At 50.4% G+C, this 18,672-nt stretch overlaps 5 protein-coding genes across 5 annotated transcripts; 1 reads left to right on the top strand and 4 right to left on the bottom strand.

Moving 5' to 3' along the window:
- Positions 1–343: 343 nt before the first annotated feature.
- T069G_05244 (fungal specific transcription factor domain-containing protein) lies at positions 344–2,784 on the bottom strand (the record flags this gene model as incomplete). The annotated part of the gene is made up of 9 exons (XM_056172454.1): positions 344–788; positions 852–1,287; positions 1,368–1,574; positions 1,632–1,777; positions 1,874–1,945; positions 2,011–2,175; positions 2,230–2,442; positions 2,515–2,609; positions 2,722–2,784. 9 exons carry the CDS (start codon positions 2,782–2,784, stop codon positions 344–346), a joined length of 1,842 nt encoding a protein of 613 aa, XP_056029312.1.
- A 1,264-nt stretch (positions 2,785–4,048) lies between these two features.
- T069G_05245 (fungal specific transcription factor domain-containing protein) lies at positions 4,049–5,954 on the bottom strand (the record flags this gene model as incomplete). The annotated part of the gene is made up of 5 exons (XM_056172455.1): positions 4,049–4,173; positions 4,576–4,751; positions 4,815–5,669; positions 5,725–5,816; positions 5,877–5,954. The coding sequence occupies 5 exons, from the start codon at positions 5,952–5,954 to the stop codon at positions 4,049–4,051; spliced, it is 1,326 nt and encodes a 441-aa protein (XP_056029313.1).
- A 2,337-nt stretch (positions 5,955–8,291) lies between these two features.
- Positions 8,292–10,651, top strand: T069G_05246 (protein kinase domain-containing protein; the record flags this gene model as incomplete). The annotated part of the gene is made up of 4 exons (XM_056172456.1): positions 8,292–8,659; positions 8,725–9,560; positions 9,639–10,277; positions 10,362–10,651. 4 exons carry the CDS (start codon positions 8,292–8,294, stop codon positions 10,649–10,651), a joined length of 2,133 nt encoding a protein of 710 aa, XP_056029314.1.
- A 730-nt stretch (positions 10,652–11,381) lies between these two features.
- On the bottom strand, positions 11,382–13,220 carry T069G_05247 (isocitrate lyase family domain-containing protein; the record flags this gene model as incomplete). Its single annotated transcript, XM_056172457.1, has 4 exons — positions 11,382–11,739; positions 11,808–12,703; positions 12,767–12,922; positions 12,990–13,220. 4 exons carry the CDS (start codon positions 13,218–13,220, stop codon positions 11,382–11,384), a joined length of 1,641 nt encoding a protein of 546 aa, XP_056029315.1.
- A 1,798-nt stretch (positions 13,221–15,018) lies between these two features.
- T069G_05248 (trehalase domain-containing protein) lies at positions 15,019–17,451 on the bottom strand (the record flags this gene model as incomplete). The annotated part of the gene is made up of 4 exons (XM_056172458.1): positions 15,019–15,172; positions 15,252–17,130; positions 17,197–17,260; positions 17,320–17,451. 4 exons carry the CDS (start codon positions 17,449–17,451, stop codon positions 15,019–15,021), a joined length of 2,229 nt encoding a protein of 742 aa, XP_056029316.1.
- Positions 17,452–18,672: the final 1,221 nt, after the last annotated feature.

Below are 18,672 nucleotides of genomic sequence, written 5' to 3' on the forward strand. Positions count from 1 at the left end.
GACAAGTATACGTACCCATGAATCACAACAACGTGAGCGTACCATATTCCTTGGCTTAGGACCCGTCACGAGGGGGGCATATGAGATCCAGTGAATTGAATGATGTTTAGGTAGTCGTCATCTTCCAGCCCTACTCTACTGGATCTATTTCCATCTACTTTCGGAAGCGTTGAATAATCGACATATTTATAGGTTTTCAGGACGGGGCCATCCCCACACCTTTATGTATATTAATGACAGGTATATTTGATCGTAATTTGTGTGGTCATCAGCCATCAACATCTCTCAAGTTCCATATGCCGTCTCATCATTTAATAGTTCCCTGAACATCTCAATTCGTCCATCATGCAAAAGTATTCATGTCAAACCCAAACACCTCGTTCATATTTACATCGCCATCCAACAGGTCATCCCAGTACGACATATCCATCGGCACATCCCAAAGTCCCTGGTTCATCGTCTGGTTTACAGACATATCATTGCTCCCCCCGCCCTGTCCACCCAGAATCGCTCCCGGGGATGAGCTATTCTCAATTAATTTTCTCACGTCACAGGATAGCCGGTCAAAAGCCACCCAGTGTGGAGTCACCGCTGTGAACTTTAGAGAAATATCTTTTAGCATCTGCCGACAGTCGTCGAGGGCTTTGATGATTGACTGAGGTTCCGGGATCTGGTTTGTAGCTATAGAGGAAGCAGCGGTTTCGTTTTGGCTGCTGAGAATGTTTGATGTGTGGATTCCACAGTATAGAATCATGAACCCGGAGCGTAGTATATCTTGTATCCACGTCCTACAGATATTCCAATTAGTATATTCATCAAATTGGAGCATATTTGAATCAAACGTCGCTTACCATAATGTCGTCTTGACACCCTTAGCCAACAGAGTTTGGTAAAGGAAAATGATTTGAACGGCTGGGTCTAAGCAATGCCTGAGATATGTCACGTCAGGCTTAAACAAGTGAGCCTCCTGCCCCGTAGGAACGACTAATGTAGAGAAAATAAAGAGCTTCTCTCGATGAAAGTTGACTTCCATATACTCTTTTGTCAGAAAGATACATGGGGAATGAGAGATGGTGCTTGTTTCTTCGTGTAAGAGGCGCCACTGTTCGAGCTCCGCATAGAGTAGAGTAGCGGCTTCTGCCTTGGCTTGGAAGCTGTCGTTTGTACGTCTTGCATAGAGCTGTTCGCGGACTTTTGTCGAGATTCTTCGCAGCTGAGATTGTCGGATGAGTACAGCAACCTCAGAGCCATTCGGTATACTTGTGTCAAGCCCCTTTTCCAGGTCATCTAGACAAACGTAGTCGGGCATCTAAACTCAACTGTTTAGCACGCAAGATACATACAATGCCGCCAATCTTTAAGTATACCCACCTGAACGGTAATATCATGATCAGCAATTGCTATAGGCCGTCCTAAACCGCATGCAGCAAATCGCTCTTGGACGTAGCAGCACCAAAAAAGCCGTCTGCGTCTTTGTTCAGTCACTGCATCAAGAGGCTTGGAGGGAGCTCTATGGTATCCGAGCTGAATACACGTCCTCATGGCCTGTCTCGCCAGTTTCCATCTGCTGCCAACTAGACGAAGGATATGAGTCTATACAGTTTTCTACAATGTTTAGTAGGGTCACTCACTTCCAGTAGCGTGCTGGTGAGCAAAAACAAGGAGCAACAATGTGTTTTGTATTTGCGTCTCGCCATCCGTGAGTGACAAGACTTCTTCGGCATATTGCATGGCGGAGGCATAATAATGGATTGGAGATTTACTTGATGATGGTCGCCTGGAAAATGGTAGCCCAACAGCAAAAATCATGAATAACTGATACAAGTCATTTTTCCTTTCCAAGGGGGAACTCGAGGCAGAGCGATTATCATACAGACGTTCAATCTGCTCATATGCTCGACTTTTACTCATAAAAGGAGAGACCCTGTGAAAGCCAATCTCAAAACTGAGAATGATGCATTAGCAGATTGACCATATCTCATTTAATAGAGTGAGATGTCAAAAACTCACTAGGCATCAGTCAGGTCACAGGCCTCCGATAGAGGCGGTAGGTTGTCCTCGTCACTCAACGAGATTTCAATACCATCAGTCTGGGGCTGTAGTAGCGATCCTGCTTGAAATCCCGTTCCCTGGGAAAAGTGCATGGACAGCGCTGCTGCTACTAGGTGTCCAAGACTTGAAGCCTATCAGTCTAATGGGCCTTCGATAATTGATAATAAGCTGACTCACCTAAATATACTGCCGTCGGTGAATTTGGGAGTCCCTGTAGCCTTGGATGAGGACCCGGCGATAGATCTCACATTTGGCGAGATGCCGTGCCCTTGAAGCTCAAGAGGAGTCGAGTCATTGGTCCGAACCGCCTGTGCATATGGTCTGTTGCCTTGGGCTTCAAGATAGGCGGCTCGAAGATAGGCTGCTCGCGCCTTCAAGTCTTCAATGTATCTAATTATACATGAGCACACGAGCAATTACCGGTTTTTACATAGCATGATGTGCTGCGGGATCCCAGCTCACCCTCTCTCGTAGTGCTCCCCAGAGACCGGATCAATCTCGATGCAGGGAGTCTTTGCGCGGTTACAGTTGGAGCAGACTCGAGCATCTTTATCGCACTTGAAAGTAGATTTATTAGTTAGAATAGCAATTCAGATTCCAGAGAGTGAAAATAGAGAAAGAAGCTGATTGCATTGTTCGCTAAATCAACTCATTCCATTCGTTCATTACCTTCAGCTTCTTCGCACGACAACGGGCGCACGCGCCAGAAAAGTTGGTAATCTGACGAGGCATGCTCAGAAGATGCCGACAGTATTGGATTCTTGCATCTCCAATGCAGAAATCAGATCAGCAGGATTCCCTTTCAGTGAGATGTTCGACGCGTTTGTTGGCGATGCTGCTCCGACTTACGCCGCTGCAGCTGACCCTCGAGCTTAATCACTTCAAGCCACTAAAATGACAAGGGCACCCATAAGACGATAAGCCTGGCATCAGTGGCGGGTGGCGTCTGGTCTTGTCCAAAACGCCCCGTCTCTGCAGCACTTTGGGGAAGAAGAACAAAGCTCGGAGTGAAAACAGTTCGACGATGTTGTTGCCAGAAACGTCTCTCCGAACAACGGCAGAATCCATCACATCACAGCATCTGGGCGAGATGGCCGAGTTGGTTATGGCGTCAGGTTAAGGCTACCTTAACAGCAATTCCTGGTGGAGCAATCCGCGTGGGTTCGAGTCCCACTCTCGTCAAGACATTTCTTTTTGCGTTTTTCATCTTTTTTTGCCATATCTACTTACAGCCTTACGACAAGCATACAAGAGTATGGGGTTGTCCGTTTTTCTTCTCTGGATTTTGCCCTATCCTTATTGCTTCCCTTTCCATTGGGGTGGCTGGAGCTTCTCCATTCGGCTATGACAAGACCATCCATCCCCATCCAGCCAGCACAGCTAATCCGTAGATTCCCGAGATCAAGCTGGGACTATTATGGGGTAACTCCCGGAGTTGCGTCCGCCAACAGTAATATTCAGGCGGACGGCTTTCCGAGACTTGCCTATTTAGGAAACTTTGGTGGAGTTGAGTTGAGTCCGCACAGCGTCCGATCTGGAGAGTCGTGAAAAGACAAACAACGATGAGGCAAGAGGGTCTAAGGAGGCGTAAAACGCAAATGTCGTTGGGAAATTGCAACTTGAGATCTTTTGAAAGAGTCAATTGCGGTTACTTCGTGGAAAAGTAAGAGGTTCCCCCCTTGTGATAGGTTTATAGCCATAAAGTCGACTCAGTCTCACAACGAAGAACAAGCGTAATTGGTTTAGTGGTAAAATTCTCCGTTGCCATCCGAGCAACGTCGGGGAGCCCTGGGTTCGATTCCCAGATTACGCATTGAAATTCATTTTTTGCCTGGGTTTCTTCCTTTTTGGTCCCTTCGCTGTTTCAGAATGCCTACCTGAAAGCAGGCAGTTGGGCATTTCAGCCTGTCTGACTGGAAAGGGAGCATTTTCATCACTGTCAAGGATGGATGGACAATGTGCTTGATAAACTTCTGTGTGTATTGAGAGAATCTCGTCAATGGGAAATATTCATGCCGACGGATATTAGAGCATTCGTGCAGAATTCGTAGAGATCACTGCCATCGAGAAAGTCGATGTTATGCCGGGAATCGACGTCAGACGTTGCCATCTGCGTGAGCACTTTATTCACAAGCGCTTTGTGAGGGTATAAACCCGGAAATCTAGTGCTGATAACCGACAAAATCATCTCAGCCAAGGATAGTGTCTGAGAAATTTGGGCCACCCTCTGTTTTTGAGGTTGCCCGCCGCAAAACAAGAGTTGTAACAGTCCAAGCTGGAATATGCTGTATCCTGTGATCCATGGCAGAGCGAACCATGTGGAAACTGAATTTTGAAGGACTGCCAGATGGTCTTGCACCAATTTGTCTCTGCCTTCAAGCGCAAAGCTGGCCCCCGCCGACCTCTTTATACTTTGAGCTGCGAGATGGAGTCCAAATACTTTTGATAGATACGGTATCTCCCCTTTATGGCTCAATATTCTGCCACGGAGGTATTCGTTATAGCACGACAGGTAGCTCGCACCATCGTTCTGGAAGCTGCCGCAGAGCTCATATGCCCAGCTGAACATCTCCACTAGGATTAATCCTTCGGACTCGGATGTACAGATGTCCGGAGGTTTCACTATACATGCCTCCCAGTCGGAGGAAATATCTCGGTTTTGGATACTCATTGGCAGTCCTAATGCGGAGCTAATAGAGCTGGTTCACCACGCAAAGACAGGGTTAGTCCCAATACCGTACATTTGATGGGAATTATCTTACAAGTCGAGTACGTAAGCTGCCTGAAATAGCTTCACTCCATCTCCATCTGCCGCTGTGGTTCCTCTTGGTTCAGGTTGGAGCTGATGATATCCCATAACAATGCAAGCTTGCGTGACAAGATCCATTAGGTGCCATGAGCTGCCCGTGCCGGGGTCGAAGAGTGAATAAATGGCGAGAAGGAGGAGAATCTGCGCTGTGGTAGCAGATTCGTCATAAGAATATTGAACTTCCATGGCGCGTATGAAATAATCGGCCGAGTTGCGGGTGTCAAAGGCGGCTGACGACTCTATCGGAAGAATGGCCCCAATAGAAATGATGAGATAGAACATAACGCGGTCCCCAAGATTACTCTGGCTGCCGACCGTGACTTTGTTTAGTATGCTCTGAACTACAGCTTCAGAGACAATCGGGAATGTCGGGTGGATATAAGAAAAGTATTTGCTGGCATAATAGACTGCAATATCGTAGTCCAGATAGTCGCCCATGCCGTTAGGTTTTGAGTAAATAGAGGCGTCATATGATGCCAATAAGCTCTTCTTCGGAGTGAGATCTAGTATACCGCGAGGATCGCAATTTGCTAGTCGGAGTGCCCTGCGAGTCATTTTTTGCAGACTGTAGAGTTCGCCACGGTAAAGCGATACAGTCTCAACTTCTCTGAGAACATCCAAATCAACAGTGTCTATAGATTGCTCCCTAGTATCAATCGATGAGATGGAAGCTTCAAATGGCACCGGGGTTGGATTAATCTGCTGTTGAAGGACGGCGGGTGTTGAATGGAGTGCTGGTGCAGTGGTCTGTAGCCGTGATAGCTGAGCTTCGAGGTTCGATATTTCTTTTTCGAGACTTTGAACAGCTCTGTAAAGTCGAATTAGGATATTACGATAACCTGATAATGAGATGTGATACTGACCCTTCTTGTCCATCGATGCTCTTGATGACTTGCATGACACAGTCCAGACCCCGTCTTATGCACGAACCGCAACGGGGGACTTGACGATCGCACTACAACGTATTAGCTATCAATTATACAGAGATAGATGGATGAACTGAAGAATAGCCAACCTTTCTCTTCCTCCGTCTGCAATTCTGACATGCGAGGCCACCTCGCGCAGAGTCCACATTTTCAGCGGATTCGCTCATTGTTGACCACTTTGAGTAGGCGTGAAACAAAGACTGAATTAAACAAGGCCAATTCTGAGTTTAAATGAGGTTGGTAAGTGTGAGAAAGGATGTCTCAGAAGATTGCCTCTCGTTCGCGTCTGCCATTGCCGGGTAGGTCGTCGCGAAGCGATGCGAAATGTGAAGAAGGAAGAACAAAAGTTTCAGTTTTTCAATCCAGAGGACCTATGGGCTAGACTTTTCCCCCCTTCATAGACAATAGGTATATAGTAACGGGTCTTCTTTTCTTCTTTTGTGAATAGAAGAGCCAAAATGGAATTTCTTGAGGAATCATAACGAATGAGCGCGGAGATGGTTTAAGTGGCTGATAGAATAGTATTAGCACCGACGCTGTGGAGGATGGGAGCCACCAAATCATCTCGGACCAAAGTCCGCCCCGTTTAAGCGGCTTCCAGGAAAGCGGATTCAGACCCGAGGTAGCCAGGTTTGCTGAACTTGAGGTCGCAATTGTATGGAGATTCTGATCTTGAGCTTTCTATTTGGATCTGTCAACTGGCTCAACGATTTACGCATCAAATTCTTCGTATGTGTGCTCAGAAAATTATTCGCCTATCACGAGGTAGGTGTAGAAGTGAAGGTAGCATTGAGATCATCCGTCTGTTATAGTCGATCGCAATAATCAGCTACTTGGTGCATTGTCAAGCTGTATATATGCTTGTATTCTAATTTATTGTCCTATTAATACCAATAAGACATACTCAACTTTCGTTTCCCTTAAGCAATTTGCTATGAATTGTTCTGAAATTTCGTAATCAGGTATAAAACAATATTCTCTTGATTCGCTCCAGGGTAGAGCGTGCGGCCGTCGCCGGCAGCGGTGCGTGGATCACGGAACGGCGGTGGTCGGATCAAATAGTAATCCCTTATAAGGCAAAATAAATCTCCCCTTCGCCACACCGGATCAATCGGCTTCCGAACGGTTCCTTAGCTCAGTGGTTTAGAGCGAGAGATTGCAGTTTCGCGCAGTCATCTCTAGGTCGCGTGTTCGATTCACGCAGGAACCTCGTTTTTTGCTCTACTTTTATATAACCAATTTTTTTTTTCTCCAGCTCCTACGGTGCAAGGAACCTACTCTACAAATCATTCTTTTTGCTTTGATAGATACATGGACTGTTCACAGCCTCATCCCACTTCAAATCAAGCCCGTTTAGGTTTAATGGCGAGCTGGTTTGGAGCCATCGTGGCGAGGAGCGAGTGAAAGTCAAAAACGGGACGGCACGTTGTGGCAGGGCAAAACGGCTTTTGGCACCGGTTGCAAGTCTCGATAACAACACCCGACGGCACGTATCGGAATGCCACCAAAGTCGTATGACAATTGCTGAGTGGCAACGCAATGATGATGGAGTTTATCAGAGACGTGAACTCATCCCATCCGTCTCGGCTCGCCCTAAACAACTGGGCTTGGGAGACCCAATCAGAGCGCATGGCAGTGGCAGGAATGCGATACATCTCATGCAGGTCTCAGGCTAATGCTGATGGAAGCTGTCAGCGGGCGAGGCTGCTGTTACAAATAAATGGTGTTGACAGCATGTGATGGAGCCGACTAGACGGAAAAGCCATCCATGGTCTTTCAATGGCTCGGTTTGTTCTTGTCTGGTGCAGATTGCGATTTGATGTTTCTTCATCTCTGCGCCATATTAATACCGGATACAAGCAAGTACATGTATGCGCTGCTTGCATCTCATCCCAAGTTCTCACAGGATCAATGAATGTACCCTGCTGTCAAAACCTGCAACTCTGAGCTGGAACACTGCGGCATTCCATTGGATTCAATGATTCAATGATTCAATCCATTCATCACAGCATGCAGCTCTGCCCAGCTGAAATGGCGCATAATAGCCCGTCGTAAGTTTAGCAGTTCCTCAGCCCGGCCACGGTGGCGGCGTGTTGACAGCGCTCAATTGAAGCGAGCAGCCCCGAAGCCTCTACAACGGCGCCCTGTAACTGCTCCAGCCTTGGCAGCTTTTGTCCGCTAATTCTCCTTCGCAGTGGAGCCCGCACACCCCCTAGCGCCTGTCCCACGGCTGGCCTGCGACCTGTAATTTTCCGGACTTGGTACTAGAGTGACGTTACCCCTCCATCTCGACCAGACGTAGACAAGGTAGAACTCTCGCTCCACCATTGCCAAAGCCAGCGCCAGTCATTCTCCACGTCTGGCTTTGATTGATTGACCGCGCATCTGAGCGTTGATTGACACCAAACACAAATATCCATCATCCTTACCGGACCCTTGACCAGCTTGAGCGCCTATAAACACCCCCAGCGAGCGCCTAGCCTGTGCTCCTCCCGCTGCCCGCCATGGCCCCCCGAGGCTTCGAGGATGAGGAGCTGACCATCTCCATGTCGTCCGCCCACGTCCGTCGGCACCAGCCGCAGCCTCAGCAGGAAGATGTCGCGACGGCGCCCAAGAATATCGCGAGGACCGATCAGCAGCCGCAGGAGAAGAAGTCCCGGGCCGAGCAGCGCATCGGCGCCTACACCGTCATCCGCACGCTGGGCGAGGGCTCCTTTGGCAAGGTTCGCCTGGCCATCCACAATGGCACCGGCCAGCAGGTTGCTCTCAAGATCATCACCCGCAAGAAGCTCATCAGCCGCGACATGGCCGGTCGAGTTGAGCGTGAGATTGAGTATCTCCAGCTGCTCCGCCACCCGCACATCATCAAGCTGTATGCCACTTCCTCCTCCCGGCCCTTCAATTCTTGCTAATGCTAACCTGCGTGTCGTCGACCAGGTATACCGTCATTAAGACCCCGGCCGAAATCATCATGGTGCTTGAGTATGCCGGTGGTGAGCTGTTTGACTACATCGTCCAGAACGGCCGCATGAAGGAGGCAGAGGCACGCCGTTTCTTCCAGCAGATGATATGTGCTGTCGAGTACTGCCATCGCCACAAGATCGTCCACCGAGATCTCAAGCCCGAAAACTTGTTACTGGATGAGAACCTCAACGTCAAGATTGCCGATTTTGGTCTCAGCAACATCATGACCGACGGCAACTTCCTCAAGACGAGCTGCGGCAGCCCCAACTATGCTGCCCCGGAGGTTATAGGTGGAAAGCTCTATGCCGGCTCCGAAGTGGACGTGTGGAGCTGCGGTGTTATTCTCTACGTCCTGCTTGTCGGAAGACTACCCTTTGATGATGAGCACATCCCTAGCCTCTTTGCTAAAATTGCCAGGGGTACCTACAGCATGCCTCAATGGATGCCGGCTGGTGCCGCCGCCTTGATCAAGGGCATGCTGGTTGTCAATCCCGTCCAGCGAATGACCATTGACGAGATTAGAGCTGACCCGTGGTTCAACACCGACTTGCCCACGTACTTGCAGCCTCCCGTTGAGGAGTTCTTCCATACCGGTGTTGACCCCAACAAGGCCATTCAGAAGAGCGATATTGCACCCAATGCTCCCGAAAAGGTGCAAGAGAAGCTCCACAATGAGGTTACAGAAAAGATTAGCAAGACCATGGGTTACGGCAAGGACGATGTCGAAGAGGCTCTCCAATCTGAGGAACCCTCAGCAATCAAGGACGCCTACATGATTGTCCGAGAAAACAAACTCATGCTAGCAAATAGTGAGTCCATATCCTTCATATCCCACTAACCTGCCGCTTGTTTGTAACCAAGCCAGCTGGATACTAACTGCCTTCCAGATCCAGAATCTGGCCTCACTGGTGAGGAAGGCAGTCCTATGATGAGCATCTCTTCTACACGATCCGCTATTTCACCTGGAGGCACATCTCCTCGTCCATACGTCAACAAGGTCGGCATCCTGCCCAGCAGTCTCCCCGCCTATCACAAAGACTACATGGAGAGGGAAAAGAACGGAACCGATCACGACCCTCTACCCCCAGCTATAGCTATTAACGATGAGCTACCCGCTACCCGAACCGAGGCCGAGAAGGAAGAGGCAGCACGTCGTCTAAATCCTCACGCACGCAATGCTCTACGCCTGGACGAATCTAGTAAACGCCCACAGGGAATGACACCAATCACCACACCCGCCAAAAAGCCCAAGCCTGTGCGCTGGCAATTTGGCATCCGGTCTCGCAATGCGCCATGGGAGGCCCTTCTCTGTATTCACAAAGCCCTCCATAAGCTCGGCGCATCTCATCTCCGCGATGAGGGTTACGACGAGGCGCACGGCAGAGGGGGCGACGACGCTACAAGTCGTGATAGCAGCTTTGCAAACGGCGTTCCTTTGGCACGCAAGTTAAATGACACTGATCCTACTAAGAAGTATAAACTACCCGCGGATCCGTGGCATATCCAAGTCAGATGGCCATCGTCAGGTAAGTCTTTGAGTGAAGTTTCAACTCGCCCTGCTACGCAATTCGACAGATCTGTAATTCTAACGAATCGAAACCCAATGATAGATATCCAAAGAGAGGCAGAACGTCGACAAGACTCTGAAATCAAGAGCGGGTCGCCAGACAGCTTCCACGTCTACTCCCCCGAAGACCCGACTTCGCGCAAGGACTTCGTCGCCCTGCACATGGACATTCAAATCTATGAGATGGAACAGGGAGTCTATCTTGTGGACTTCAAGTGCTCGGGCTACGAGACCCAGGACGGAAGGCTGCTCGAGGAGAAGGAGGTCACCAGCCCGTTTCCCTTCTTGGATCGGGCGGCCAAGTTGATTATGCAGCTAGCCGAGGCTGACTAGGCTCGGCCCAGGATCGCTGCGTTTCTTAACGACTTTCGTCAGTGGAGTAGAACCTGGCTGGCTGGTGTCTTTAAGGGTGCTTTGGCCGTGTTCCAAAGAGAATGGAGAGGATAATCTCTTCAAATGCTCGTTGCCCCCTTTTATCCTATGCTGCTGAGCTTTTTCTTTGACTTCCTTTTTCTTTTTCCATCTCGGGGGAGAACGTTTTCTGGGGGAGACTTGCGACATTAGGAATCACACATTGATGCTCTGTGTACAGACGCCTCTTGTTTGCTAAACATTTCTTCTTACTTTTGGTTTTTGCTTCAAACGTCCGTGATATTCTGGGTGGGCGTCAATGGTTAGACTGGGAGTGCGCAGCATTTATTGTCCGCGCCATGGGGAGCGAGGACGGGATCGGTGGTGGCTGGTGTTTCGACGATGATGAATCAACGTTCAACGCCAATAGCATGCTGACTGCGGTTCAAGTGTTTCTTTTTCAAAGCCGTTTGCATTGCTGAATCTATGGGAAACAGTATTGACTACAAGTACATATTTTTAATGTGTAACATTTTTTTTTAAAAATTCTGTTTCTGCAGAGGTCAATCTTTTTAATCCCAAATCAAGTGACGTTACGTATTATCCAAGAAACTAAAACCAATGTACTCCTCTCATGCTCTGGAACAGGGTATAAAGATTGGCGGAAAGGGGTTTGAGGGAATGAGATGATAGACAACGGATGTCTGTCGCCTTAATGGAATTGGTCCTCAGTAACTCCTTTACCCATGGCCGCCGTGGAGCTCACTCCGCCAGTCACCATCTTTTGCAGCTCATCGACGTAGTTGGCTCCGCTCCACTTCTGGTGCTTGACAACATCGACGCCCTGCTCCATCTCAGGCTCCTGGACGAGCTCGCCATACGCGCGCATGCCAACGGAGGCGTATGCGCGGGCAAACTGGTCGCTGATGAGAGCGGTCGTGTGCAGACCAGCAAGAGTGATGAACTGCCAGCAGTAGCCCAGGCTTGCAAGTCGGCGGATGTAAGTCTCCTGCTCGTCACGAGGCATGGCAGTCTTCCAGTTGAAAGAGGGCGAGAGGTTGTACGCGAGCCTATTTACATATTTGTTAGATAAATAACATAGAATTATAGCAAAGGAGGCGTAAGAGGGTAGACTCACTTCTTCTCAGGCCAAACGGCGTGGACACCGTCGGCAAACTCCTTGGCTTGAGCATAATCGGGAAGCTTGCTCTCCATCCAGACAGCGTCACAGAAGGGGCCATAAGCAATGGCACGGTTGATGGCGCAGTCACAACCACCCTTCAGGCGGTAGTAACCCTCTCGGGTTCGGGGAGCCTCCCAGTCGAAGAAGACGTCCTTGCCAAGTATGCTCTTGGCGAGAGCACGAGACTCAGCGTTACTCTTGCCCTTGGCGCGGGCAAGGTAGTCGCTCTTGACCTTGGCTGCGTTGGGACCAGAGCTGGCCTCAATGGCGGCAACAACAGCGTCATCGAATCGTTTTAGGCCAGCAGAGGCAATCCACTCGTCCTCAATGCGCTGAAGCTCATCACCAGACTTTCCACTCTGCTCGGCGGCGATCATAAGGTCGTTCAAAGGTTGCAAGTTGGGGTTGGTAGAGCCAAGGATGAAGGCATGGTCACGAGGATCAATTGTGGTGGTGATGAGAGTTGCAGCCTCGGCATCGGTACGGGCGACGGCGATCAGGTCAGAGCCCATGATATCGGCTTGCGCACGAATGGCAACCAGACGATTGATGTGCTCGCTAATGGGGACGAGAACCTTGCCGGCCATGTGGCCGCACTTCTTAGTGCCAGGAGCCTGGTCCTCAATATGGATACCAGCAGCACCCTTCTCAACAAAGAGCTTGGTGAGCTTCATGACGGCAGTCAAACCACCGTGACCAGTATCGGCATCGGCGATGATGGGTCGTAGATAGTCAATATTGGCCACGTTGGTACGCTGAGCCTTGGGGATGCTCAGGCGTTCCTGGCGTTGCTTTCGATCATGGAAGAGTTGCGCCGTGAAGAGATGACCAACTTTGTTGGGCACAGTGGTCTAGGAGGAAGGAAATCAGCCAAGATGGTTCTTGTATACATGTCCAATGATGGAGAGTCTTACGTATGGGTAGTCTGCCAAGTCAGGGCCGGGCTCGTCTGACGCAGAGGCGGTTGAAGACGATTGCCAGCCGGAGACGTAGACGGTGTCGAGGTACTTGGCCATCTGAGTGACCATTGTAGGTTCTAAGCAGCCATAGGTATAGCTAGCATCTTTGTTCTACATCTTCTTGTTAGGAGGCTTCCTTGGAGATATCGTCATAGCAAAAACGGCTTCAATGACTCACCTGGAAACGGTTCTCCAGGATGTTCCATAGCTTCTTGGCCTGGGCATTGCTGGGATACTCAATCTTCAGATGGCCTCTCTTAGAGACGATCTGCTCGGCAGTGAAGGGACGCTTGGTGTGCCTCCATCGTGAATCGCGCCACCAATCTTTGACCTGCTGGACTTCTTGGAGGAAGAGGTCATCTTCTTTGTCTGGATTCACAGCCAGCGTCACCATATTGTTGGAAGCCATGATGAAGGATGCAAGTGGTCACTGTCTGTTAGACAAGGAATGAATCAAGTCAATTGAATGGAGGATGAAGAAACAAGGAGATCCAGAAGACTAATTACACAACCAAAGTTGCTTCAAATGAGGAAAAGTGATGTAGAAGAAGGATAAAAGAGGAGGAGGAACAGCAAGAAGTTAAAGTTTGAGCCGAGTCACAGGCCTCGACCCATGCTCTCACACAACCCATCAAACGCGGCGTCCAGTCATGGCTCCGAATCCAGCCACAACAGCTGTCTCTCCCTTTCCCCCATAACAGTATCACCTCGGATCTTGGAGTCTGACTCCCACGGCTGCCACTCCACCTCGCCTTCTGAGCGCCGGAATGGCCCGACACTTCAGCGAGGTCCAGCCACTTAGACGAGGCCTGGGGACTTGAAGCTCGGCACTCGAGAGGGCAGCCCACGCATATGCCAGCCCCCCTTGCAGCTTAGACAGCGTGACGTGACCGAGCTTCAGTTCTGTTTAAGCGGGAAAGCCACAGGCGCTGGCAAGAGTCCAGATGCGGTGCGGCTCCAGCTCGGCTCAAAGGGAGCTTCAGTGTCGATGGAGTGGGTTAGCCGCCATTGGCCGAGATGCCGAGAGAAGTCAGCCGTCGGCCCCGCGTTGTCGTGTGGCCTCCATGTGTCCGTAGTCTGCGTATAACAGTTGGATAGTTCCAGCTGGTGCTGTGACCTTGAGAAGTCTACCTGGGAAATGCAGAGAATACAAATTGAACTGATACAAATTTATAGATAGCTATATCTCCTGCCTCTTCTCTTTCCTTATTTTTTTTCTTCTTTCCCTTCTTTCCCTCCTTCCCTCTCAAGGACGTCCTCTCCTGCTCAAACCTGCGCCGTCCGGTAGTACCTTCTTTCCGGTTTTAAGTGGCGAACCCTCTCCACTGCACGCTCAAATCGGCAATGCGCCAGCCAATCCACTTTCCCCACGGCCCACCGGAACTCGTTTTGCATGTGAAGTGACGCATCTAGATTCTACTGTACATTCAAGTGAGATGCTCCAGCTGATAAGTACTTATCCGTCTATTGAGGTGCGAAATAGAATAGAGGAGGCCAGAGTAGATATTATATGCATCTGGCTCTCAATATAATAATATCGATAAATGGAAAAAACTATTTCTCATCCGTGGATTGTACGTGTGAATGTTCGATCGTGTGTCTTCGACCTGGTGGCTCCAAGTATAAGCATGGTGACTGCATCTGCATTGTATCGTTATGGAGCAATCGAAAAGACTCGGAGCTGGCTCGGTAAAATGATCAACCGCAACACCAGCAACCCGCAGGCTGGTGCAATTGATGGCCAATATGACTCCTACCCCTCGAGTTTACACAGCCCAGCTATCATCTATCTATCCAACTACGAGAACCTATCAAGCCCATAATCACATGGGATTGCATTTACACGCGCGCGAATGAGCTGCATGGTGACCACCCTCATGAAGTGTTCTTGATTTCTATAGGGGTAATTACCTAGCTACTATCAACGAGTATCTACAAGGTTGGTCGGACAAGAGCGTTTCAAACAACGTCATTTTATTGCTTGCTTTCTGTTTTTACTTTCTTATGCGTTTCTGTTGACCTGCATTTTTGCTGACTCATAGACTGCCAGAACAGCTCTCACGACACTTTCTAAGTCGATCTGTCTCCAGTTTCTTCATATTCCCCTTTCAGCCTTGGCGGCGTACTGGTGACATTCTTCTTCTAGCCGCTCATCGTATCGTCTCGGGACAGCCACCGCTTCGGTATTGGTCTCCGATTCAACAATGTCACGTCAGGGTCAGGCCAGCCAAGGCGCGTTCATTGTTCAGCTCAATTGCTCTGATAAACGTTTCGTACGGAGTCAACGTTCCCAGTGCTCGTCGCATATGCGCATTCACAATCTGGAGTCCGTAAACGTAACTGGCATTGACCCATCCGAACCTATTGCGCGTTTACGTTAGCATCCCACGATAGCATACATGCCGTGCTCACACGACAGCAGGGGGTGCGCGAGACTTACCCTTCCTTCGCAACGCCCTTGAAGTCCAGGCCTTGGTTTCCATACTCGGCGTCAACACGATGAGGGTCAACCGGACGTGTGACGTCGTACTTTTCAACCACTACTCCGTTGAAATCGACAAACGCTTTGGTGATCATGAAGAGCCATTTATAGGCAAGGCGCTCAGCTTCTTCGGTGAAGCTGTATCGAAGCAGTCCAGTCCAGGCCAGCATCTGCTGCGGAGCCCAGCCGTATGGGTAATCCCACTGTCGGTTGGGGCGTTCCAATCCAATTGCACCCCGAGACTTCTCCGTTCCAGCTACCACACCACCAAACATCTCGAATCTGGGCAGGCCCTTCTTCACCAAATCGGCTGCCTGCTTGGGCGTTGCAATTCCAGCCCAGAGCGCCCACAAGGTCGTGGCAGTCTCATACGTGCACCTCTGTCTCTTGGCTGTGTCGTAATCAAAGAACATGCCCTCCTCTTCGTTCCACATCAGCTTGTCCATTGTCAACTTTCTCCGCTTGGCGCGTCGGTCCCAGACCGCCGAAGACACGGACTCGCCGGGCTGGTATGGCGTTCCCTGGCAGAATTCAGCTGGAATGACCAACTTGTCGCCAAAGAGGCTTCGAATGGTCCGTCCGATATCTGTCTCATACTTGAACAATAGAGAGTTGAGGTCGATAGTGGCAAGATCAGCACAGACGCCCTCGAGACGGTACGATGTGTCGTGGCCGGATTCGCGGACTGCACGATCGTGCAAAAAGTACTCGTCAAGCTCAGGCTCTTTGATCTCGCCATAGTTGTAAGCTCGGACAAACTCCTCGAATTCCATCTTGTGCTTCTCAATGTAGGGCTTCAAGATGTGGACGAAGTGGGTGGCCTCCGTCTCGGGAGGCACTCCTAGACCCTCTGGTCGGTACCTGGAGAGGCCCGTCACCGGGTCTAGCCGAGGCTCGCTGGTCCAGACACTGTGATACTCTTTGATGGCGGCGAGGATGGCCCGTCTCAAGAACTCCTTGGAATCCGGCTCATGCTTAATCTTCTCATATACTCGAAGAGCCATGTCCGTCAGGAAGGGAGGCTGAGATCGGCCAAGATAGTAGGATCGAGTGGCGTTGAGAATCTTGCCATAGTGCTCGATGCAGAAGCAAAAGTTGAGCACCATGGACTTGGCTAGGTCGACCCTTTCATGGATCAACAGGCCGAGAGATTCCATGTAGCTATCCCAGCCGTAAAGTTCGTTGAAGCGACCACCGGGGACGACAAAGGGAAGCCCCTTTAAGCTTGTCGTCTTGTTGCCCAGTTCATCTTCCTCTTCCACCTTCTCGACAGCTACAGCCAGCAGACCCGGCTTGTCGTTCATGTCGCGAATCAACTCTGGCGTGATCTTCTCCGGCAGTTGCTGGACGTCAAGACGGAGCTCTGGTCTGTCGGCAGCCACCTTTTGATAATACTCATACTGCTCCGGAGCTCCAATTGGGACATAGATTCTCGGACGAGGGTCGTCTGTCCAGTCCTTGGGGTCACGAGCCGCAATCTCAATACTAGATGCGTCAATTCGCCTGGTAAGTCCATCCCAGAAATGATCTCGGATCAAGCGGGACAAACGATCAACAGGGTTCTCGTTCAAGCGACCTTCATCAAGAATGATTTGCTTGCGGCCATACTCCTTGGCCAATGTCAACTCCTGCAGGAGATTGGACAGCATGTAAGTTCCTCGGACTTCGAATCGGTTGTGGCCAGCCGAGGCAGCTGTTCTCAGAGAAATGACTTTGGGGCCATTATCCTCAATCGTGATTTGCATGTTTCCGTCAGTGTCCTCCTGGTTCTTGAGGATTTCCAGCGTGGCATCAACCTGAACGAGAAATCGGCGACCCGTCTCCATGGTGGTCTCATCTACATAGCTATGGTTAAAATCTTGTACATTCCACCTCTCTGTTGAAATTGTAAGAGAGAACTAACCGTGGCTTCCACGTCGGAACGGCTCCTGCGCCCCCATCCTCTCCAACTGCTTCACCAAGCTATTCTGTATCAAGTCCCATTAGTATTGTCTTGTTCCTCCTCTGCTATCAATTAAGCGCCTACCTGCGAGTACGTTCGAGTTCGGACTCCATAGCGGTTGCTGTGCCTCTCCTCGGAAGCATAGTACGTCTTTGCATCATCGTACACCCCATACTCCTCAGAACCGCGGGAGCGGTGGCCGGAAGTGCCTTGCATATGGAATACGTATATTCTGAACGTCTATCGAGTCGGCTGGATTGGCTTGGCTGTGATGATGGAAATCTATCCGGGGGTATCAATTACAGCAGTGGTGGTGTCGTGATGGACCAGTAGAAGAAAGGGCCGGAGAACCGCAGCAGCTCTGGTCCAACAGTCCCGGGGGATGATAAATAACTGTCAGGGCTCTGGAGGTGACACTGGTGGCCCGGGTCTGGAGAAGTCAGCAAACAGGAATGCAAAGTACAGGCTACCCGGGCTCGCATCGCATCAGGGGGGTCACGAGCGTGGGCGAGCTCCCCAACTCCCATCTCCGTCACCACCTTTCCAGGTATTGCAATGACCACCACTACAAGCACAAGCTTGCATGGACCCTGCGGGGCAGAAATCTGGTGCGGCCAAGGGGCGAAGCTGCTACGTACCGGTACGCAGCGGCAGGGCGGGAACTGGCGCGCCTGCAAAGTAGCTGTAGGTATCGTCGATGGGGAGATCGAGTAGGTTGCAAACGATGGACTGTAATAATGATACAACTGGGCGAAAGGCAGATGTCGAAGAGACTTGATCGACGGAGGGGGAAAAGGGCAGAGGATGTTGGCGGTTGCATCAACCCGACGCTGCTGCCAAACCAGTTACGCAGCTGTGGGTTTGAGCTGCTTGCTGCTCAACTCAATTCGTTCACCGCCCACCCCACTGTGGCACCTGCACGGGATGCGTGTACATACACAAACAAGTCATTCGAAAAGTGACGATATGACGCATGGTCGCCCTGCCGGCCAACAAGGGCCCGCTGATAGTGACATCGACAGCTGGAGCCCCCACGTTTCGGCCCCTACAGGCCGGTGCCCCCTTTCGTCAGTGACGAAGTTACAGGGCTCGCAAGCCCCAAGGGTCCCCCCTCATCAGCGGGCAATTACAGTACAGAACAGGTCAGCGGTACTGCCGGGATTGATGACCTCGACATCTCCGTAAATTGCCATTCATGGCCGTGCTGAAGCCCGCTAGAACGTCCCAAATCTACCCACAGCGGTCCACCGTTTGCGGCAGCACAACATGATTACAGCAGAGCTAAATCTCATGGAACCGACCGATGGACTGCCGAGGAAACGACCGAACGCTGAGAGCATTGGTTCTTTCGTGCGCACTCGTAAGATATGCTCGATAGGTACACGGGCGGAGAGCGAGTGACATATAAAATTACATGTACTCCTTATAAACTGGACG

Source organism: Trichoderma breve, chromosome 3 (genome assembly GCF_028502605.1).
Source record: "Trichoderma breve strain T069 chromosome 3, whole genome shotgun sequence".
In the NCBI taxonomy this organism is placed as follows: domain Eukaryota; kingdom Fungi; phylum Ascomycota; class Sordariomycetes; order Hypocreales; family Hypocreaceae; genus Trichoderma; species Trichoderma breve.